Genomic DNA, 15,467 nt, shown 5'->3' with positions numbered 1-15,467 from the left:
GCCACCAATCCACACATGTCCTCAAGAGACACACTGCGGGCCATAGCATCTCATTTGTGCATATCACGTGAAGAGTGGGACTATTGTGCAGTGAAGGGCTGCTGGCATCTTCCTGCGTTTCCCTGGAATGGATGCTGACACACACCAGGGCCTGAGCAAGCTGTTAAACATGCCGTCTTAATGCTATTACACTGATTACACATGAGAAGTTGTATCATGAGCAGTGCAGACCCTGAAATAACCTAACAAGATCCTTTGATAACCATGTTTCAACCTTCTTCTGGGAATCATATGAAAGGTTTATTGTGATTTTTGTATCCTGAACTAATGGAAAATATGACTGGAAATGATCGATTCTTAAGTGATCATCAATGTAACAAATCAAACTTATTGCCAGGTCTTATTTGTACCATACATATTCTGAACATTGCTCAGAAAACCACCCACATCCATCACAAACAGACCCTGGTGGAACATGGGATCAATTCATAAAAAACTTCAACCTAATGACAGCATCTGTGCTTTCCCTTGCAGTGATGAGTGGGCTTAAATCCTTCCATAAATCCAGACTGCTATCAAAACAAAGGCTGATAGAAAGACAGAGAGAAAATCTGGCTCTCACAACAGGAGCAGGCAGCATGTGATCCCCTGTCTGCTGGTTGGTTGGTTTTGAAGCAACAGGATTTGGTTGGGAGGCCTAATGTGACTCCTGGCCAGCCAGTCAACCAGCCGGCATAGACCAGACCAGGTTCCCTGATCCTTGTCACATGAATGGGGTGTGGGATCTGTTGGAAAGGAGGGCGCCACATGGTTTGGCACACTGCTATGGTACAATGAGGAAAAATGTATCACCCCTAACAAATGTGGTCTGAACTTAAGTCCTTTGGCATTTTTTTTCCGTTCTACAGTTATCCAAATCATGGCTAGTCAGCACACCAGTAGCAAAGCACCGTGGGAATAACAGGGAAAGAGCAGGAGACAGTATGAAGCACTCTGGGGGAGTGGTGTAACAAGACTGAAACCAGCCACTGCTGTTAAGCAATAACCCAAACATAAAGAAAGCCCACAAACAGTGTGTGTTATGGTGTGTTCTGCCTTATGGTAATATCTTTAAAGGCTACTTCTGGTTCACAAACCCAACAAAACAGCTGTAACTCGAGAGGGGCGTCTCCGAGCCCACTAGGTCAGAAGACATCCTAACCAGCTCTGCAATGATAACATCTAGCTATGGCCTGTGGGCATGTCACAGGAAGCAGTTCCTCTGCCAATCCTGACAGGTGCCTTATTGTTCAGCTGAGCACACATTGTGCACATAACTTATTTTGAAAGACATATCTATCCAGCTCAATTACCCATTGTCTGGTTAGCCATGCAGAAGGCGCTGTTAGAAATAGATGAGAACATATTTCTTCTTCAGGGCCCACTCCATGCCCTATTGATGGCAGAATGCAACAGATCTCCATTCAAGCTAAGATTGAAAGACTTTCCCTGGCACTGTCATGATCATGGCTGCTGAACAGGTCTCACTCCAGGAGTGCGCTGCTGGCAGTGGGTGAGATGAGGCTGCTTCAGTGTCATCTACATGAGGAAAGGTCTTGTCTTTAATCTATCTTTCATATGTCTGGGGGAAAAAATAAAGACTGCCTTGTCATCTGTAATGTAACAAAAACAGAACTTCCAACAGAAAATTCAACAAGGCAGAAAGCAAAGGAAACACTGTAAAGTGAGGATTATATAGGTTAGGTTATGAGTGCAGCTACATAATGAGAAAAGGCATGAATCCAAACTGAACTGAAAAACAGGCTCACTAATAGAAATGTTTGCATGATGACAGAGAGAATGGGTAGATTAATGGGGTTGTTTTTCGCTTTTATGTGCAATAATAGCAAATTATTCACACATCACTACAGATGTCTTTATGCTCATTCAGGAGAGTGGCCAACTGAAATATGGCCTCCCTGATGTGCAGAGCTCTGACAGCTGGAGTTAAGCCAAACATTTTAGGCATTAAAGGAAAATATGTTAAATGTTATACCAGGCCATCAACATAGTGGAGCCTTCTTAAAACACTCCTGTGCCTACTTAGCTCAGCACAGCCCCACAGAAAACTAATCTTTCCCAGACATAAAACGCTGTGAAAAATAATGGTGTCTTATTGATTTTAACGCTCCAGGAGCTGAGAACTCTTTATGCTTCATCTGTTCAGATGGGAGCTGTGAAGACAGGAGGACATTAATCCAAAGCACTGAAAATTAAACAATGGAAAGTAAGATTTACATTCATGAGCACCTCGTTGTTGTGTCTGCAGCTAGCTACAGGCAGAGGAATGGCCTTAATTGTTTCCCTTTATTGGGAAGTTAGTTATTGTGGAGGCTAAACTTCCTGCAGGAAGACAGCAAAGGACATGGTGCTGGAAGACAAACAACATTTGACAACAGTTTACTCTCCCAGAGGGGTATACAGTACACTGTATGTAGAATAGGCCACAGGAGCAGCCAGTAAGAAAACAAGATTGTACATGCTGTGTACAAGCAGACTGCCAGATATTATTTACGGAGAATCCAAACAACTCTCATGTTTGGGGAAATAGTTCTTTGTCTGGACACACTGACAAGCTCCCACCGCTGCAGAAAGTCAAGATAAGCACATAATACAACAGCAAAGCCCAGTAGAGTGTGTTGTCTTTGACCACTACTTATATAAATAAAAAACGCATTCCTTTATGGGCTTGCCAGAGCCATTAAACACAGCCTGTGAGACTATAGCTGTGGACTTCACCTACATGGGGAGGCTTTCTCGCTCATGACCACTTGGACAATGATGCCTTTATCGCCCCCCACCGTTTTCATGGAGGCACTCCACTGTCCAAATTCATTCAAAATATTTCTGCGCAAATCCAGTCAATTTACCTCCACCCAGCACACGCCACCGCCACCACCAACATCACCACCCAAAAAAAAAAAAAAAAAAAAAAAAAATGACGTCAACGTCTAATATCATTAGCAGCCAAACTGGTTTTAAAAAGCGAAGTGATATGACATGTTCTGCCTTCAGGAACAGGAATATGAATATTAAGTTGAGCGTGTTTTGCATTGAATTTGGTTTATATGTGAGGCTGCCATGCTCCTCAGTACATAAACAAACAAACGTGAGTTAAGTACAAGTCAACAGCAGCGAAGCGTTAGCTCATGTACTTCATGAACAGACACAAATATGGGCCATAGACAGGCTACTGCTGAAACATATTCCCCACTTATTTTATGTTTGTCCGCTTAGGTGCCTCAAACTAACTTTGTGTTTCCTTTGTGTTCACCATCACTAACGACATGCCAGTGAGTTTCTACGCTTTCCTCCGCTCTCGCTGCATGCAGCGCTCCTCACTTTCAGCTACAGCCCTACTTTTCACTTTGTCCGTCGGTTCGGACGGACAAAAACGCAAACGGGTCTTACCTTCAAGTCTGAGGGGCGTCCTGTCCAGGTAGTAGAATTTTTAACGCTGTCAAGTATCCTTTAAGGGTGAAACAAGTTGAAGCTGTGGTGGTCGGTCTCACATCTCTTTCTCTGTCAGTCTCAGCCTCCAGACTGAAGTAGCACAGACCGCAGCGATATGCATCCAGTACCTAACTCCGTCATGACAACGCGCAGCGGAAAAGACTCCGCCCACCAGACGCTCGCAAGAACGCCGGCGCGCGCAGACTACCCCCAAACATGTACAGGCTGGTGCTGAAGACAGGCTGACAGACCAATGTCCACTACAGAAGAAAGGTGAATAATGAGCCTGCTGTGTCAACCATGTCCGGTGGCCTTGAAATCTTTCACCACAAGACTACTTTAGTGTATGAGCCCAATAAGCCCTACAGTGGCACCATCTGGTGAAGGGTAGAAAAGTTGCTCTCCCAAACTGCACCTGGATAAATTCCTAACTTAATATCCCCTTAGCCTGCGATTGTTATGTGTCGTGTTTACAATTAGAGTCCTGCAACATGTTATCCTGCATTTATTAAGCTTTTTCTTTTCTATTTTCCTTTGTTTACCTTTGGAAACCTAGTTCCACAATTACCAGTATTTGTAAAAACAAATAATACATTGTTTAAAAAATATATGACAAAAAGTAAGCAATATTATTGATACTTAATTCAATTTTCAGTGCTATACGTAAAAGAACCCCTAAAACTACATTTCCCAGGTATCGCTGGGATTTATATGACGCAAAACGCTCGCGACCTGCTTGTTTCCATGGAGCCGATAGAAGCTAAAAGCTCGAGTTGGCGGATAAGCTAACAGCTAGTTAACTAGCTGGCTGTTGTTTCCTGAGGTCTTACGGTTTTCGGGATGTCAGGAAGACAAAAAAGCGACAGTCTGGAGACTCTCTTTTCATTTGAGCTTTTGGTTGAGTGTATCCGAATCCAGAAAGGAAGTAAAGTTTCCGATGAGCTGGCTCTCGGGGTACGGCTGCTGGATTTTCCAACGCTGCTCATTTATCAGCCTCAGCAGAGCAGCGGTGGCGTCAACCAACGAGAACTTCATGGAAAGGATCAGCGAGGAGAACACGCCTTTAACAGGGGCAAGTCTTGTTTCTTCAAAATGAACCTGAACTCACTGCACGCCCAGCTGTCTAACAGCCCCCTCTATGCTATGGTGTTGGATGTGAAAGAGGAGATCCCCAAGTTAGTTGGGACCTCACTCATCTCACTGGCCACAGTGATGGACAGGATCAGGCGGGATGCCACTGATCATGGTGCTTCTACTCCCTCGTCTCATGGTGAAAAGGGACTTGTTGGTGTATGCAACCTGATGGGGGAGAAAATCGGATCAATTTCCCTGAGTTATAAACTGCTAAGTCTGGGAGCTAGTTTACTGCCACATATCACAGACAGTAGCAGGCTTAACAGCACCAGTGTACCTGGAGAACATTATGTACAAGTAAACATCATGGAAAAGAAAAACATATCTGCAGAAGCGTTGCCTCTTGACCGTGACGATGTCCGTTCACCCACACTGCACAAGTGTGACGTGAGCAGAAACATCCCAAACAACAAACCGCCAAATGAGAATGCTGAGCAGACTGAACACAGGCCAAGAAGCCAAACGCTTCAGACACTCAAAGAAACTGAAAACGGTTTTGAAGAAGAGTTAACCGTATTTTGTCCGCCGCATCTCTTCTACAGTAATTCTGTGGAGGAAAAGAGCAAAAATGAAGGGGCTGATTGCAACTTATTGAATCTGGATTCAGAGCTGTTAACGTTTGAAGACACATATTCAGAGGAAGAGATAGCTGACGGTAAAACTGAAGGTACTAGTCCTCCAATGATCAACCACAGAGTCAGAGATTGTGCAAAAACGTCAAGAAGCCAAGAAACAAGTGGGGTGACTCCAAACGTCCTTGGGGAAGCTTTACAGCAGTTGCCTCTGCTGAATGCTCTTCTTGTTGAGTTGTCGCAGTTGAGTGACCAGAACCCACACCGACCGTTGTCTATTCATCCCAATCTTGCTTGGATTTACGGATCTGCTTCCACGGCTGGGCATGGAAACACAGCAAGAAAGGCGCAAAACAAATCGCAGCAGGCAACCAGACAGCGCACGAGTCCCCATTTAAAGCATTTACATTCCCCCAGAAACTGTTCTACACCAGCAGTTCGGCCTGCATCTGTAAAAATGAAAGACAAACAAGAAGAGGCTTTGATTGAGACTAAAAGCTCCAGTATGTCTCCCAGGAAGAAGCTTGTATATGGTACAACAAAGACATTTAATCTAAGGCTGAAGCAAATTTCTTCCTTTAAAGTAAAACGTCATGAATGCAAGGAATTAATACAGAATGAAGCACCATCACTGATGACCAAAGGAAAGACAAAGTCAAGTGATAAGATCATGAAGTCCAGCAAAAGAAAATCATCAGTAAACCAGAGCTCCAGTCTCAATGAACATGTCGAGACAGTGATTCAAAACATCACAGTGGACTCTGCACTACAAGAAACAATCCCACTAAAAACGAAAAACCTGCATGGGAAGGCTTGTGGCAAACAAGACACACCCTGTCAGAGAATTTCAGAACAACCTTATCTCTCTGAAAGAAGCTTGAAATGTATTTGCATTCCCGGTGTGCATGGCGTCGCCCAAAACAGAGACAAGAGCGAGCATCACAGTGAATCAAATCGATCACAGTCTGAATCTGACAAGCGCGGGGACAAAATTGAATGTTCAGGAAGCAGCAGACACAGCAGCTCGAGATCTTCATTTTCAGACTCTGGCGGGGAGGGAAACGAGGATGCAGACTATGCTGATGACTTCAACAGTCTCGAGCCCAGCGATGCCTACTCTCCTGACCCCGCGAGTAGCCCCGAGCCCTCCAGAGCAAAGACTCCCAGGTCTCCCATCCGCCCCGACTTCTGCAACTCTGACTCTGGCTCTGAAGGTTTCCAGAGGAGAGCGGTCCTCCCCGTGCCCGTCAAAGCCCCCAGCTCTCCACAGCGCACCCTGAGGGGTACACACATCATCCGACCTCGAACCCACGCCTCGGCCCTCAGCTTTTCCTCCGATGATGTTGAGAAAGACAGATCTGCTTCCTTACAAACCATATACCCCAGAGAACAGATGGCAGAGTGTGGTGGAACAGGAAGGAGCTCTGGCGCTGACAGTTTTATATCATCAAGAGGTCAAATGAGCGAGTCAACCAAGAACAGCGGCCCAGTTCGTGTGTTTTCTGCAGAATCAATATCCTCCTTTGAACCACAGGAGGCAGAGGAACTGGAGGATGAGCTTGGATCTCTGGATTTCAGAAAGGAGTATCAGCATATCTCTAAGCTAGTGGCCAACAAACTCCCTGGTTACACTATGTAACCTACCACTATGTAATAATTTCATATCATGGAAACATTAAGGCGACATTATTTTTGACAGATGAGTAGCAATATTAGCAATATTAGCAGCAATATTATACTGTACACCTATATATATATATATATATATATATATATATATATATATATATATATTCTTTTAAATGTGTGATTATATGATTGTACAAGTTTTCCTTTCAGTTATGTCCAGCAACAATTTCAATAAAGACAAGCTTTCTGTGAAAATGATGCGATCATTTGACATCTTAATCACTCAGTTAATACTCGGCTACTGGACATTTGCATAAAGAGTTGGACCACAAGTCTTTCAGTAACATAAGAGGATGGAAAATCTCTCTGTACACCATTTAGGATGCAAATCATTTAACTTATAAGCTCTCATTTCCAGTTGCATTGCCTCGAGCAGAGAATCTCCCAGTAGCTGGTAGGGCAGCTCCGGGTTTCAGGTTATTTCCTTTAAATACCACTTTGCATTTGCCCCTTGATGTTATTTGATAAGCAAAAGAGAAACAGCTATTCATTCATCGTAAAGCTGGCAGGCGGTGTTTGTGTGACAGTTGTGTTTAGGATTTATAGCAGCTTTTGGGTTTCAGTAGGACAACTGAACTAGTAATTTGCAGTGGTGGGAATGTATTACTATTAAGTATATTTATTCAAGGATTGTAATTAAGTAGTAGTCTAACATACTTGTGCTTTATGCTAACTACATTTGCTATATTTATTTGACTGATCTCAAGTTAAAGCTTCTGCTTACACTTTCAGTATGTACTATGTAATAGTAATACTAGTCAAACCAAATAATGTAACACTGACACGGTGCATCCTGCATGATGAGTAATTTTACTCTTGATAAACGTCTTAATGCAGGACTCACCGAAACATTCATGTTGCTCTGATCAGGTTATAAGTTAGCCCTTGTTTAACTAGTATTTTGCAGTTACTGCTATTGCTGAACAGGATCATTAAAGAAACTAAATGGTCGAGAACTGAGCTAATATACGCTGCCTTTCATAAAATAAAGCTCAGACGACTAGTGCCCACCGCGCATGCGTCAACTTTGTGTACGGAAGCGCCGTAGCAGCATGTGAATGGCGGAACGGTGAGAAGTGAAGTGAGATGTTCAAACACGTTTTTCTGACAGGCCCTCCAGGTAATCCTTCACACCCAGGCGTCTCGGTGCTGTTGAAATTAAAGTCGCTGTAAACCCAGCAGTCAGTCAGCTGTCTTAACCCAGAGTCCCAGTCAGCAAACGATAACCGTGGTTCTCATGAAAGTTAGCTTGTTTTAGCTATTTCTATACTGAATGCTAGTCCTTACAAATAGTGAAGACGCGTTCATATAAGTAGTTCCTTTTTAAATACTATTTGACAGATGTTTAGTCAATAATTCCCATTCAAAGATATATTGACTTAACATATAGTTAAATTTAGTAGGCTGAGAGCATTGATCAAGGATGGAGATGGCAGCATCATTGATAGATAGATTACACAGTTTACAGTGAGGCACTGTGGCCTAGTCTTAAATTGTGATATAGCTTTTTAACAGTGTTGTTTTGTCTACAGGTGTGGGCAAAACCACTCTGGTCCAGAAGGCCTGTGAGGCTTTGGTGTCATCAGGAGTGGGAGTTGAGGGCTTTTACACAGAGGAGGTCAGGGAGGGAGGCCGGAGAGTGGGCTTTGATGTCGTCACAGTGACCGGAGAGAGGGCCCACCTGTCCAGAATCAGGTAGCAGGGTTGTCATCCTACCCAAATCTCACTGCCTGCTCTCTTTAATCATGCTGTTTGTGGTAACGTTTGCCTTGTTCTAACTTAAAGAGATGGTCCCGGTTCATCTCATGGCAGACGGGAATACACAGTCGGCCAGTATGTGGTTGACTTGCCCTCATTTGAAAACCTGGCTCTCCCCCTCTTCAGAAATGTAAGACAGCAACACATGCTTTTAAAACTCATCAATAGATCACAGTGAGCAACACACTCCCTTTCCCCCCACTTAACAAATCATCCGACCTTTGATTTTCTCAGAATTGATGGAATAATTGGAAGCTTGCAAACACATAAATTCCAGAATGACATTTTTAGTGTTCATGGTGCCGTCTGGCTGTCACTGACCGTGATTAATCCGGCATGTAAAGTGAGCCTGGAGTGACGCCTACACATGCGCTGTAAAGGAAGGTGTCTATGCCTTGGCTGCACATATTCCACTTTCATCTCGCTTAAATCATCTCTGTAATCATTGCAGATCACCCTTTGCGTGTAACATGCCAACACCGTGACAGTGAGATTCACATATATGAGACGTTAACATGATGAGCTTTTCCCATGTTAGATTAGCCACATTGCCGCAGATGTTCCATCTTTTAATCAATAAATGTCCAAACGGAGCTTTTATTTCTAAAGCTTATCAAGCATATGTGTGTACATGCATTGATAGCGCTCAGGGGTAACGCTAACATCCGTCTTCTCCAGGTGGGGTCAGCGGAAGGGGGCGGCAGGAAGGTGTTTGTCATTGATGAGATCGGCAAAATGGAGCTCTACAGCCAGTCGTTCATCAGATCAGTGAGACAGACTTTAGACAGCTCTTCCTGCACCATCCTGGGCACCATTCCCATCCCCAAGGGTCGACCACTGGGTCTCGTTGAAGAGGTGCGGGGCAGGAGAGATGTCAGGGTCTTCACGGTGAGTGCAAACGCTAGCATGCTTTCCACGGGGAGAAGACTAGATATTTAGGTCAGTTCAGGAGCATTTAAGTCTCACAATAGCTATAGTACACTGTTTACATTGTATACACTTGGTCTTAGAAGGACAGTCAGTCTGCTCACTAACGCAGAAGTGGCATGCCCTGCATTATCCCTCTCCTATAGCAGGATTAACTCTAAATCATGCGTGACTGATTCAACAACAAAGGGTGGTCTCAAATGTCAAAATGATTTATCACGGAAGACTCAGTTATGGATATTGTCATGCAAAATACTGGCTACGCTGGGCTAGTGATTCTATCAAACAAGGTTATGAGACAGTATGAACATTTTTGAAAACGTGTGATTTGTGAGACGGTGGGTCAGAGATTTGTGGTGGTGGAGACATGTGGTAAGCGTCCACTCTGAGATTATCAGGAGTCTACTGTATGAGGCTTAGCTTTTTGATCCTGACCTACAGGAACAGACGTTTGTCACAGTTCTTATGTTATTCATCTTTGCTAGCATAGGTTATATAATTTTACATTACCTGCAGACTATCTTCTGTACTTGCCACCGTTTATGATTTTTGTTTCCTGCTTTTCCCAATTCAGGTGTCAAAGGAAAACCGAAATGCTCTTCTGCAAGACATTTTGGCAGCACTACAAAATTGTCTTCAGCAAACAGCCTAATATGGAGATTCAGAGCCGCTACATGGGAATAAAAACTGCAACGCGTGTGTATTTTTGTGCTGACAGCAAGTTTTATTTGTGTCAATGCATATACAGCACACACAGCCAGACTATTGAGTGGATCCGCATGCAACTCATAACAGGGTTGTGACCTAACCTGAAGGGCATAGGAGCTGCTGAAAGAGTTAGTGTGTCACATGCATGTATTTATGTACACCGTTCTTTTTTTTTTTCTCTCATACAGCCTTAAAATGGATTGCATGCTGAATAATTGATTGTGAGATGGAACACAGCGGGGAATTGTTCAGTTACTGTGTAAATATCCCGCGCTCTCACAAAGACTGCTAGTCCTCAAAGCAGCTGTTTCATTTTGTATTGGTCTTACAGAGACTCCAGCAGGCATTTCTTATGAATTAGTGTATAGCATTAATTTGTTCACAAGGACAAGTGGCGGTATTTTTCTATTTATGGTTTTTATAAGGGGCCAAACAAAGCAGTGTCCCTGTTCACTCACTTAGTTCCTTGCCATGTGCGTCTCCTCTGTGTTTGTCTTGTCAACGCGAGGATGTGCTCATTGAAAATCAATCAATACTTAAGGGTTCGACTATGTTTAATCCTTTTATGGTTTATTCATCCTCCAGAATGAACAGAAAAATCGAAAAATAAACAGTTTTTGTCTTTCAGCAGCCAAATTGTTTTTCTCTGGCGTTCCTTTTTTACATTTGTTGATGGAAACTCTTCATTTGTTCATCAGTTACACATGTTTTCATGCTGACTGAAGCTTCAATCTTGTTTTCATATTCAGCGGTACAAATAAACATGCTTCACTTAAGTGTGAGGGATTTCATGCTCTGTCCTGGGAGATGATGGGATTTCTACCCATGTGCAGTCAGATTGCATTAAAGGATAAATGCTGTGATATAGGATTTTTGAGTGTATTTATGAAGGTTTTAATCCGATGGTATCACTCAGAAGAGTCCCTGAAGCGTTTTACAGCTGTAAAATGAGACATGTTGTCAAACTTAGAGTGAAGTCGTTGTGACTGTCAACAAACAGCTGAACGTTAAACCTAGCCCATTAATACTCTTTGTTTTATGTGCATGTGTTTTAGACTAATGTTCTTCATAAGTGCACGTTGATTAGGAAAAGGTTGAAGTCGTTTTTCAGAGAGTAAAGTAGCTCAAGAACATTCAAGGTTCATGAGTTTGTTCGATCGCTGAGATCAGACAGACCGCTGCAAGTGGAATTTCACTGACTCTGCGTGAGCTCTGGCAGTTGTGTCAAGGTTTTTAATAGAAACCCTCTGGCAAAGATATTTGTTTCAACACCAAAGCATCTTCAGGTCATTTCAAAGTGAAAATACATGCAAGGCTTTTTTGGCTTGTTTTTTTAATACTGCTTGTATAACTGATGTAACCTGTCAGGTTGGCTGCAGAGAGAGCTGCCAGCTGTGATCTGCGTCAGACGTGCTGCTGCGCCAGCATCTGTTCTGTGGCCTCCGCTGACGTACCTCTGGATCGACTGGCACTGACAGTCGCTGAATTAGCCTCAAAGTCAACATCGCAGTGGTCACATTTTTGAGCTAACGTGGAAATGTGACGTTGTATTGTTATTGTAGGCACAGACTTAAGTGGCAATTAGGGTTGATCGTACGGTTCATGGGAGGGCATGCCAAACAGCACTGCTGAGGGGGATGGTTCCCCTGATTGGACAGTGATCCTCTGCACCCTGCAGCACAGTAGCAGATGGGTTATGTAACAGTGGCAAAGACCCTGCCAGTTTTACCAATTTAAGGGTGTGTGTGTGTGTGTGTGTGTGTGTGTGTGTGTGTGTGTGTGTGTGTGTGTGTGTGTGTGTGTGTGTGTGTGTGTGTGTGTGTGTGTGTATGTGTATGCATTTGATGTGTTGTGATGTAATTAGCAACCATATTGTTCATATATTCACATTATGGGCATATCATTCATAACAGTGATTCCCAGTCAGGGGTATTTCTGCAGTTGCCAGTGCATATGTGCAAAGATTGTGGAGTAGCTCAGTGAATAAAAAAAACGTCAAGTTTCTTTTCTTTCGATAAATATCCTCATATTGAGTCGACAACCCTGCGATTGACTGGCGACGGGTCCAGGGTGTACCCCGCCTCTCACCCATTGACGGCTAGGATAGGCTCCAGCACCCCCCGCAACCCCAAAAGGGATAGGCGGTATAGAAAATGGATGGATGAGTCAACTACTGAACACCTGCTGAGAGTGTGAAATCAGTGAGCAGAGACGTTGTTTAAGCTTAAAGCATTAACAGTTGAAATAGTTATCTAAAAGTAGTGGATACATGATGAAATAGACTGCTAAAATGAAAAGTAAACGGTTTAAATATTTTTCTGAAAGTGATGGATAAATAAAGTATATTGCTGATATTGATATTTTTGATGTACTGCAGGGGTACTTGAGTTCATCAGACAGCACTGTGTGGGGGTATGTCTGCCAGAACAACACTGGTAACCACTGATTTACAGCATCATGATGTGTATGAAATGCTCCATCAGCATAATCAGAATCAGAACTGGCTTTATTGGCCAATATGTGTGCACACGCAAGGAATGTGACTCCAGTTTAAACAGACAGCTCAACAAGCGCAAAAGAACCAATGTTAACACCAATATTTGATGCAGCAGCAAAGAATTTAAAGCCACAAAGAGGTTTATTTTTCCTTTTTCCCATACTCCAAAAAACACTCATTGCTGTATTTTATGGTAACGTCCATACATGTAGCTGATGTGGGCAGCGCCGCGGGCTTGTTCATACATAACCATTGTGCAACTGTAACAATTGGATACACTGTCAGGGGACTTGAATGTGTTGATGCATCTTAAGCAGGGGGGTGCTGTGCTGTATGAAAAACCATATAGAATAGCTTGAATGAATATGAAGTGCATTAATATCCACATGGCAGAGATACATTTGCACCCTATCTGTGGGACAGATGTCTATATGGGACCCTGTACCCTTTATTCCCCCACACATGGACAACACAGAAATGCGAGGGGCTTACCAGCAATCCAGGACAAAAGAGAGTTTGCTGGGAGGGGGGTGGGGGTGGGCTCTCTCCAGTTATTGCACTTTCTGGTACCAGGAGGCACAATGACAGCTGCAGAGGGTGGAGATATTGTGATATATTGTCCGAGAAGCCTTCGGCCAAAATGCCAAACACAACTGATGAAAATCTGACATATTGTTCAAAGACCATGTGGGGGATACACAAAAGCCCGTTCCAGCTCTCCCAAAGCCGGACTCCAAATTCACTGTTTATTTCCCAAGATGACCGTGTGATTTATTGAAAGATCTGGAGCTAAAGCTTCTTAGCATCTGTGATGTCAGATTTCTCTGTGCCAAAGCCTGCGCATGGTAAGTACTTTGCAATGCCCCCGTAAATCAAGGTAATTTCTCAGCGTGTACTGGGTATGTGAGTTCTCACCATTGCTGCAACGAGGCTTTGCACGGCTCACAGGCATTATGATTTCAGATACGTTCCCAGAAAGCTATAATTGACCTTTAATTCCCCTCATTGTGCTAATGGGCATAACTAAGGTCCGCTGGTCTTGACAGGTGGGCAGTTAATGTCAAATGGGATCCGAAGGCTGTGGAAATTAAGCCATTTGATCTGGGCTCCTAACCGCTATTCCATCCTCCTGCCCACCACTGATGATTCCTAAACCACTCTCCCCATTACATCACTTTCATGGGCTCCCCCAGGCTGCTGGAGGGAGACCGTGTTGGGTTTCAAAGCCTGTGTCTGGGCCATGAGCACACCCCTCCACAAGCCCACCTTTTGAGCTTGGGATCAAAGCTGGAAGAAGCATGAGAATGAAAAAGGAAAAATCTTTGTAAAATGTCAGCAGATTTCTTCCTTTTCGTCCTGCATTCTTCCTGAGAAGCATTTATTATTTTCCAAAAATACTGTCTTAAATCTAGACTTACTTTCATCTAATGGCTCATCTGTAACATTCCCTGCAGATGTGGATGATGTTATTAAAGTGTCATGAATCCTGAGGGCATCTCGCTCCTGTTACACTGCCTTGATGGCTCCTTGTGATCTCTGGTTCTCTTTGAATGACTGTGGTAACCCCTGTGAGTCACTCTTCTCACTTGGCTGCATAACAAAACCTGGACTGCACCGCACCTTTGGGAGGATATGTCATGTTGGCTGTTATTAGCGGTTAGACAGGGGAGGTGCAACAACCAAAGCGCGGAGCGGCGCGTGGGCGTTGTGTTTTGTGGTGCACGTATCCATCGCCCTTCCGTATAATCCCACACCCAGAGAGGAAGCCTTTAGATTGTGGTGACACACAAGCACAGTGAGTGCATCACAGTCTCCGCAGGGGGAGGGCTGAAACCCCCTGGAACTCGGAAGGAAGCAGTAGGAGCTGTCAGCAGATGATATGGAGGTCAGAGGCCACAGAGAGGACACAAAGATCGGGGCCGTGGTGATCAATCGATTGAGCAGTTGCTGCGTCCCTCAGGGCCGCGAAGGACATGGCTGTCATTCCAAACTTGACGGAGGGGGAAAAACACAACAACTGTCCTTATTATGGAGGGAAAAACCCAAATCTCTGCAGTCCATGCATATCAAGAAAATAGGTGCCACATGTGCATGCAGCAGCTATGTGAATGTGCCAGTCACATCCTGGATGTCATTGTGGATTCTTAACATGCACACAGAACACTAATAACATACATTATTGCAGAGGCACATGGACATGACTTACACTGTATGGGAATTTTGTATATAGGCTGAACAAATGTGGGGTATGTTTTACAGTACTGCGAGAGGTTGAGTCATACACCATTCAGCTCTATAGAGTCTCAGTAATGATTCACAGATTGCTGACCTGCCATGATTAATGCCTCTGCTGGATCCTTTTGACAAATTTTCACCACAAACGCAGAGCTTTGCGAGCTCTTTCCATTCCATGCTCTACCGTAGCTGCTGTCTGCATGTGTGTATGCATGTGTGCATGCCAAGACCACACTGTGACTTTTGGCAGTGCTTTATGAACTGAAAGGTGGTGCAGTGGTGGTGCCAAAACTCAATACTTTTTCTTCCTTTGTTTTTTTTAGTGCTACTTTACCACACTGTGTTTGCGTTGTGGGCATTGCACTGACAGTTAGGCAGATCAGCGTGTATATGTTGAGATCTGAGGGTGTGATGCATTGCACACAGCGGTCCATCCACTTTTCTGACATTTCATC

The 15,467-nt window shown here is 43.8% G+C and overlaps 3 protein-coding genes across 8 annotated transcripts in view; 2 read left to right on the top strand and 1 right to left on the bottom strand.

Annotated features, from left to right (window-relative positions):
* The window catches only part of sipa1l2 (signal induced proliferation associated 1 like 2), a 79,755-nt gene extending 76,171 nt beyond the window's left edge, over positions 1 to 3,584 (bottom strand). For all 6 annotated transcript variants that reach the window (XM_070977192.1, XM_070977193.1, XM_070977195.1 and 3 more), the window contains exon 1: positions 3,451 to 3,584. The gene's annotated coding sequence lies outside the window, so the exon portion shown is untranslated. The remainder of the gene's footprint in view (positions 1 to 3,450) is intronic.
* A 698-nt stretch (positions 3,585 to 4,282) lies between these two features.
* Positions 4,283 to 6,837, top strand: map10 (microtubule associated protein 10). The gene has a single exon (XM_070977895.1). The coding sequence runs from the start codon at positions 4,333 to 4,335 to the stop codon at positions 6,835 to 6,837; it is 2,505 nt and encodes an 834-aa protein (XP_070833996.1). The 5' UTR covers positions 4,283 to 4,332.
* A 1,066-nt stretch (positions 6,838 to 7,903) lies between these two features.
* On the top strand, positions 7,904 to 11,149 carry ntpcr (nucleoside-triphosphatase, cancer-related). Its single transcript, XM_070977711.1, has 5 exons — positions 7,904 to 8,007; positions 8,420 to 8,582; positions 8,673 to 8,775; positions 9,324 to 9,533; positions 10,147 to 11,149. Exons 1-5 carry the CDS (start codon positions 7,974 to 7,976, stop codon positions 10,222 to 10,224), a joined length of 588 nt encoding a protein of 195 aa, XP_070833812.1. The 5' UTR covers positions 7,904 to 7,973; the 3' UTR covers positions 10,225 to 11,149.
* Positions 11,150 to 15,467: the final 4,318 nt, after the last annotated feature.

The sequence above is a fragment of the Chaetodon trifascialis genome, chromosome 13, assembly GCF_039877785.1.
Source record: "Chaetodon trifascialis isolate fChaTrf1 chromosome 13, fChaTrf1.hap1, whole genome shotgun sequence".
Classification (NCBI taxonomy): Eukaryota; Metazoa; Chordata; class Actinopteri; order Chaetodontiformes; family Chaetodontidae; genus Chaetodon; species Chaetodon trifascialis.
This window is presented reverse-complemented; position numbering and strand designations above follow the sequence as displayed.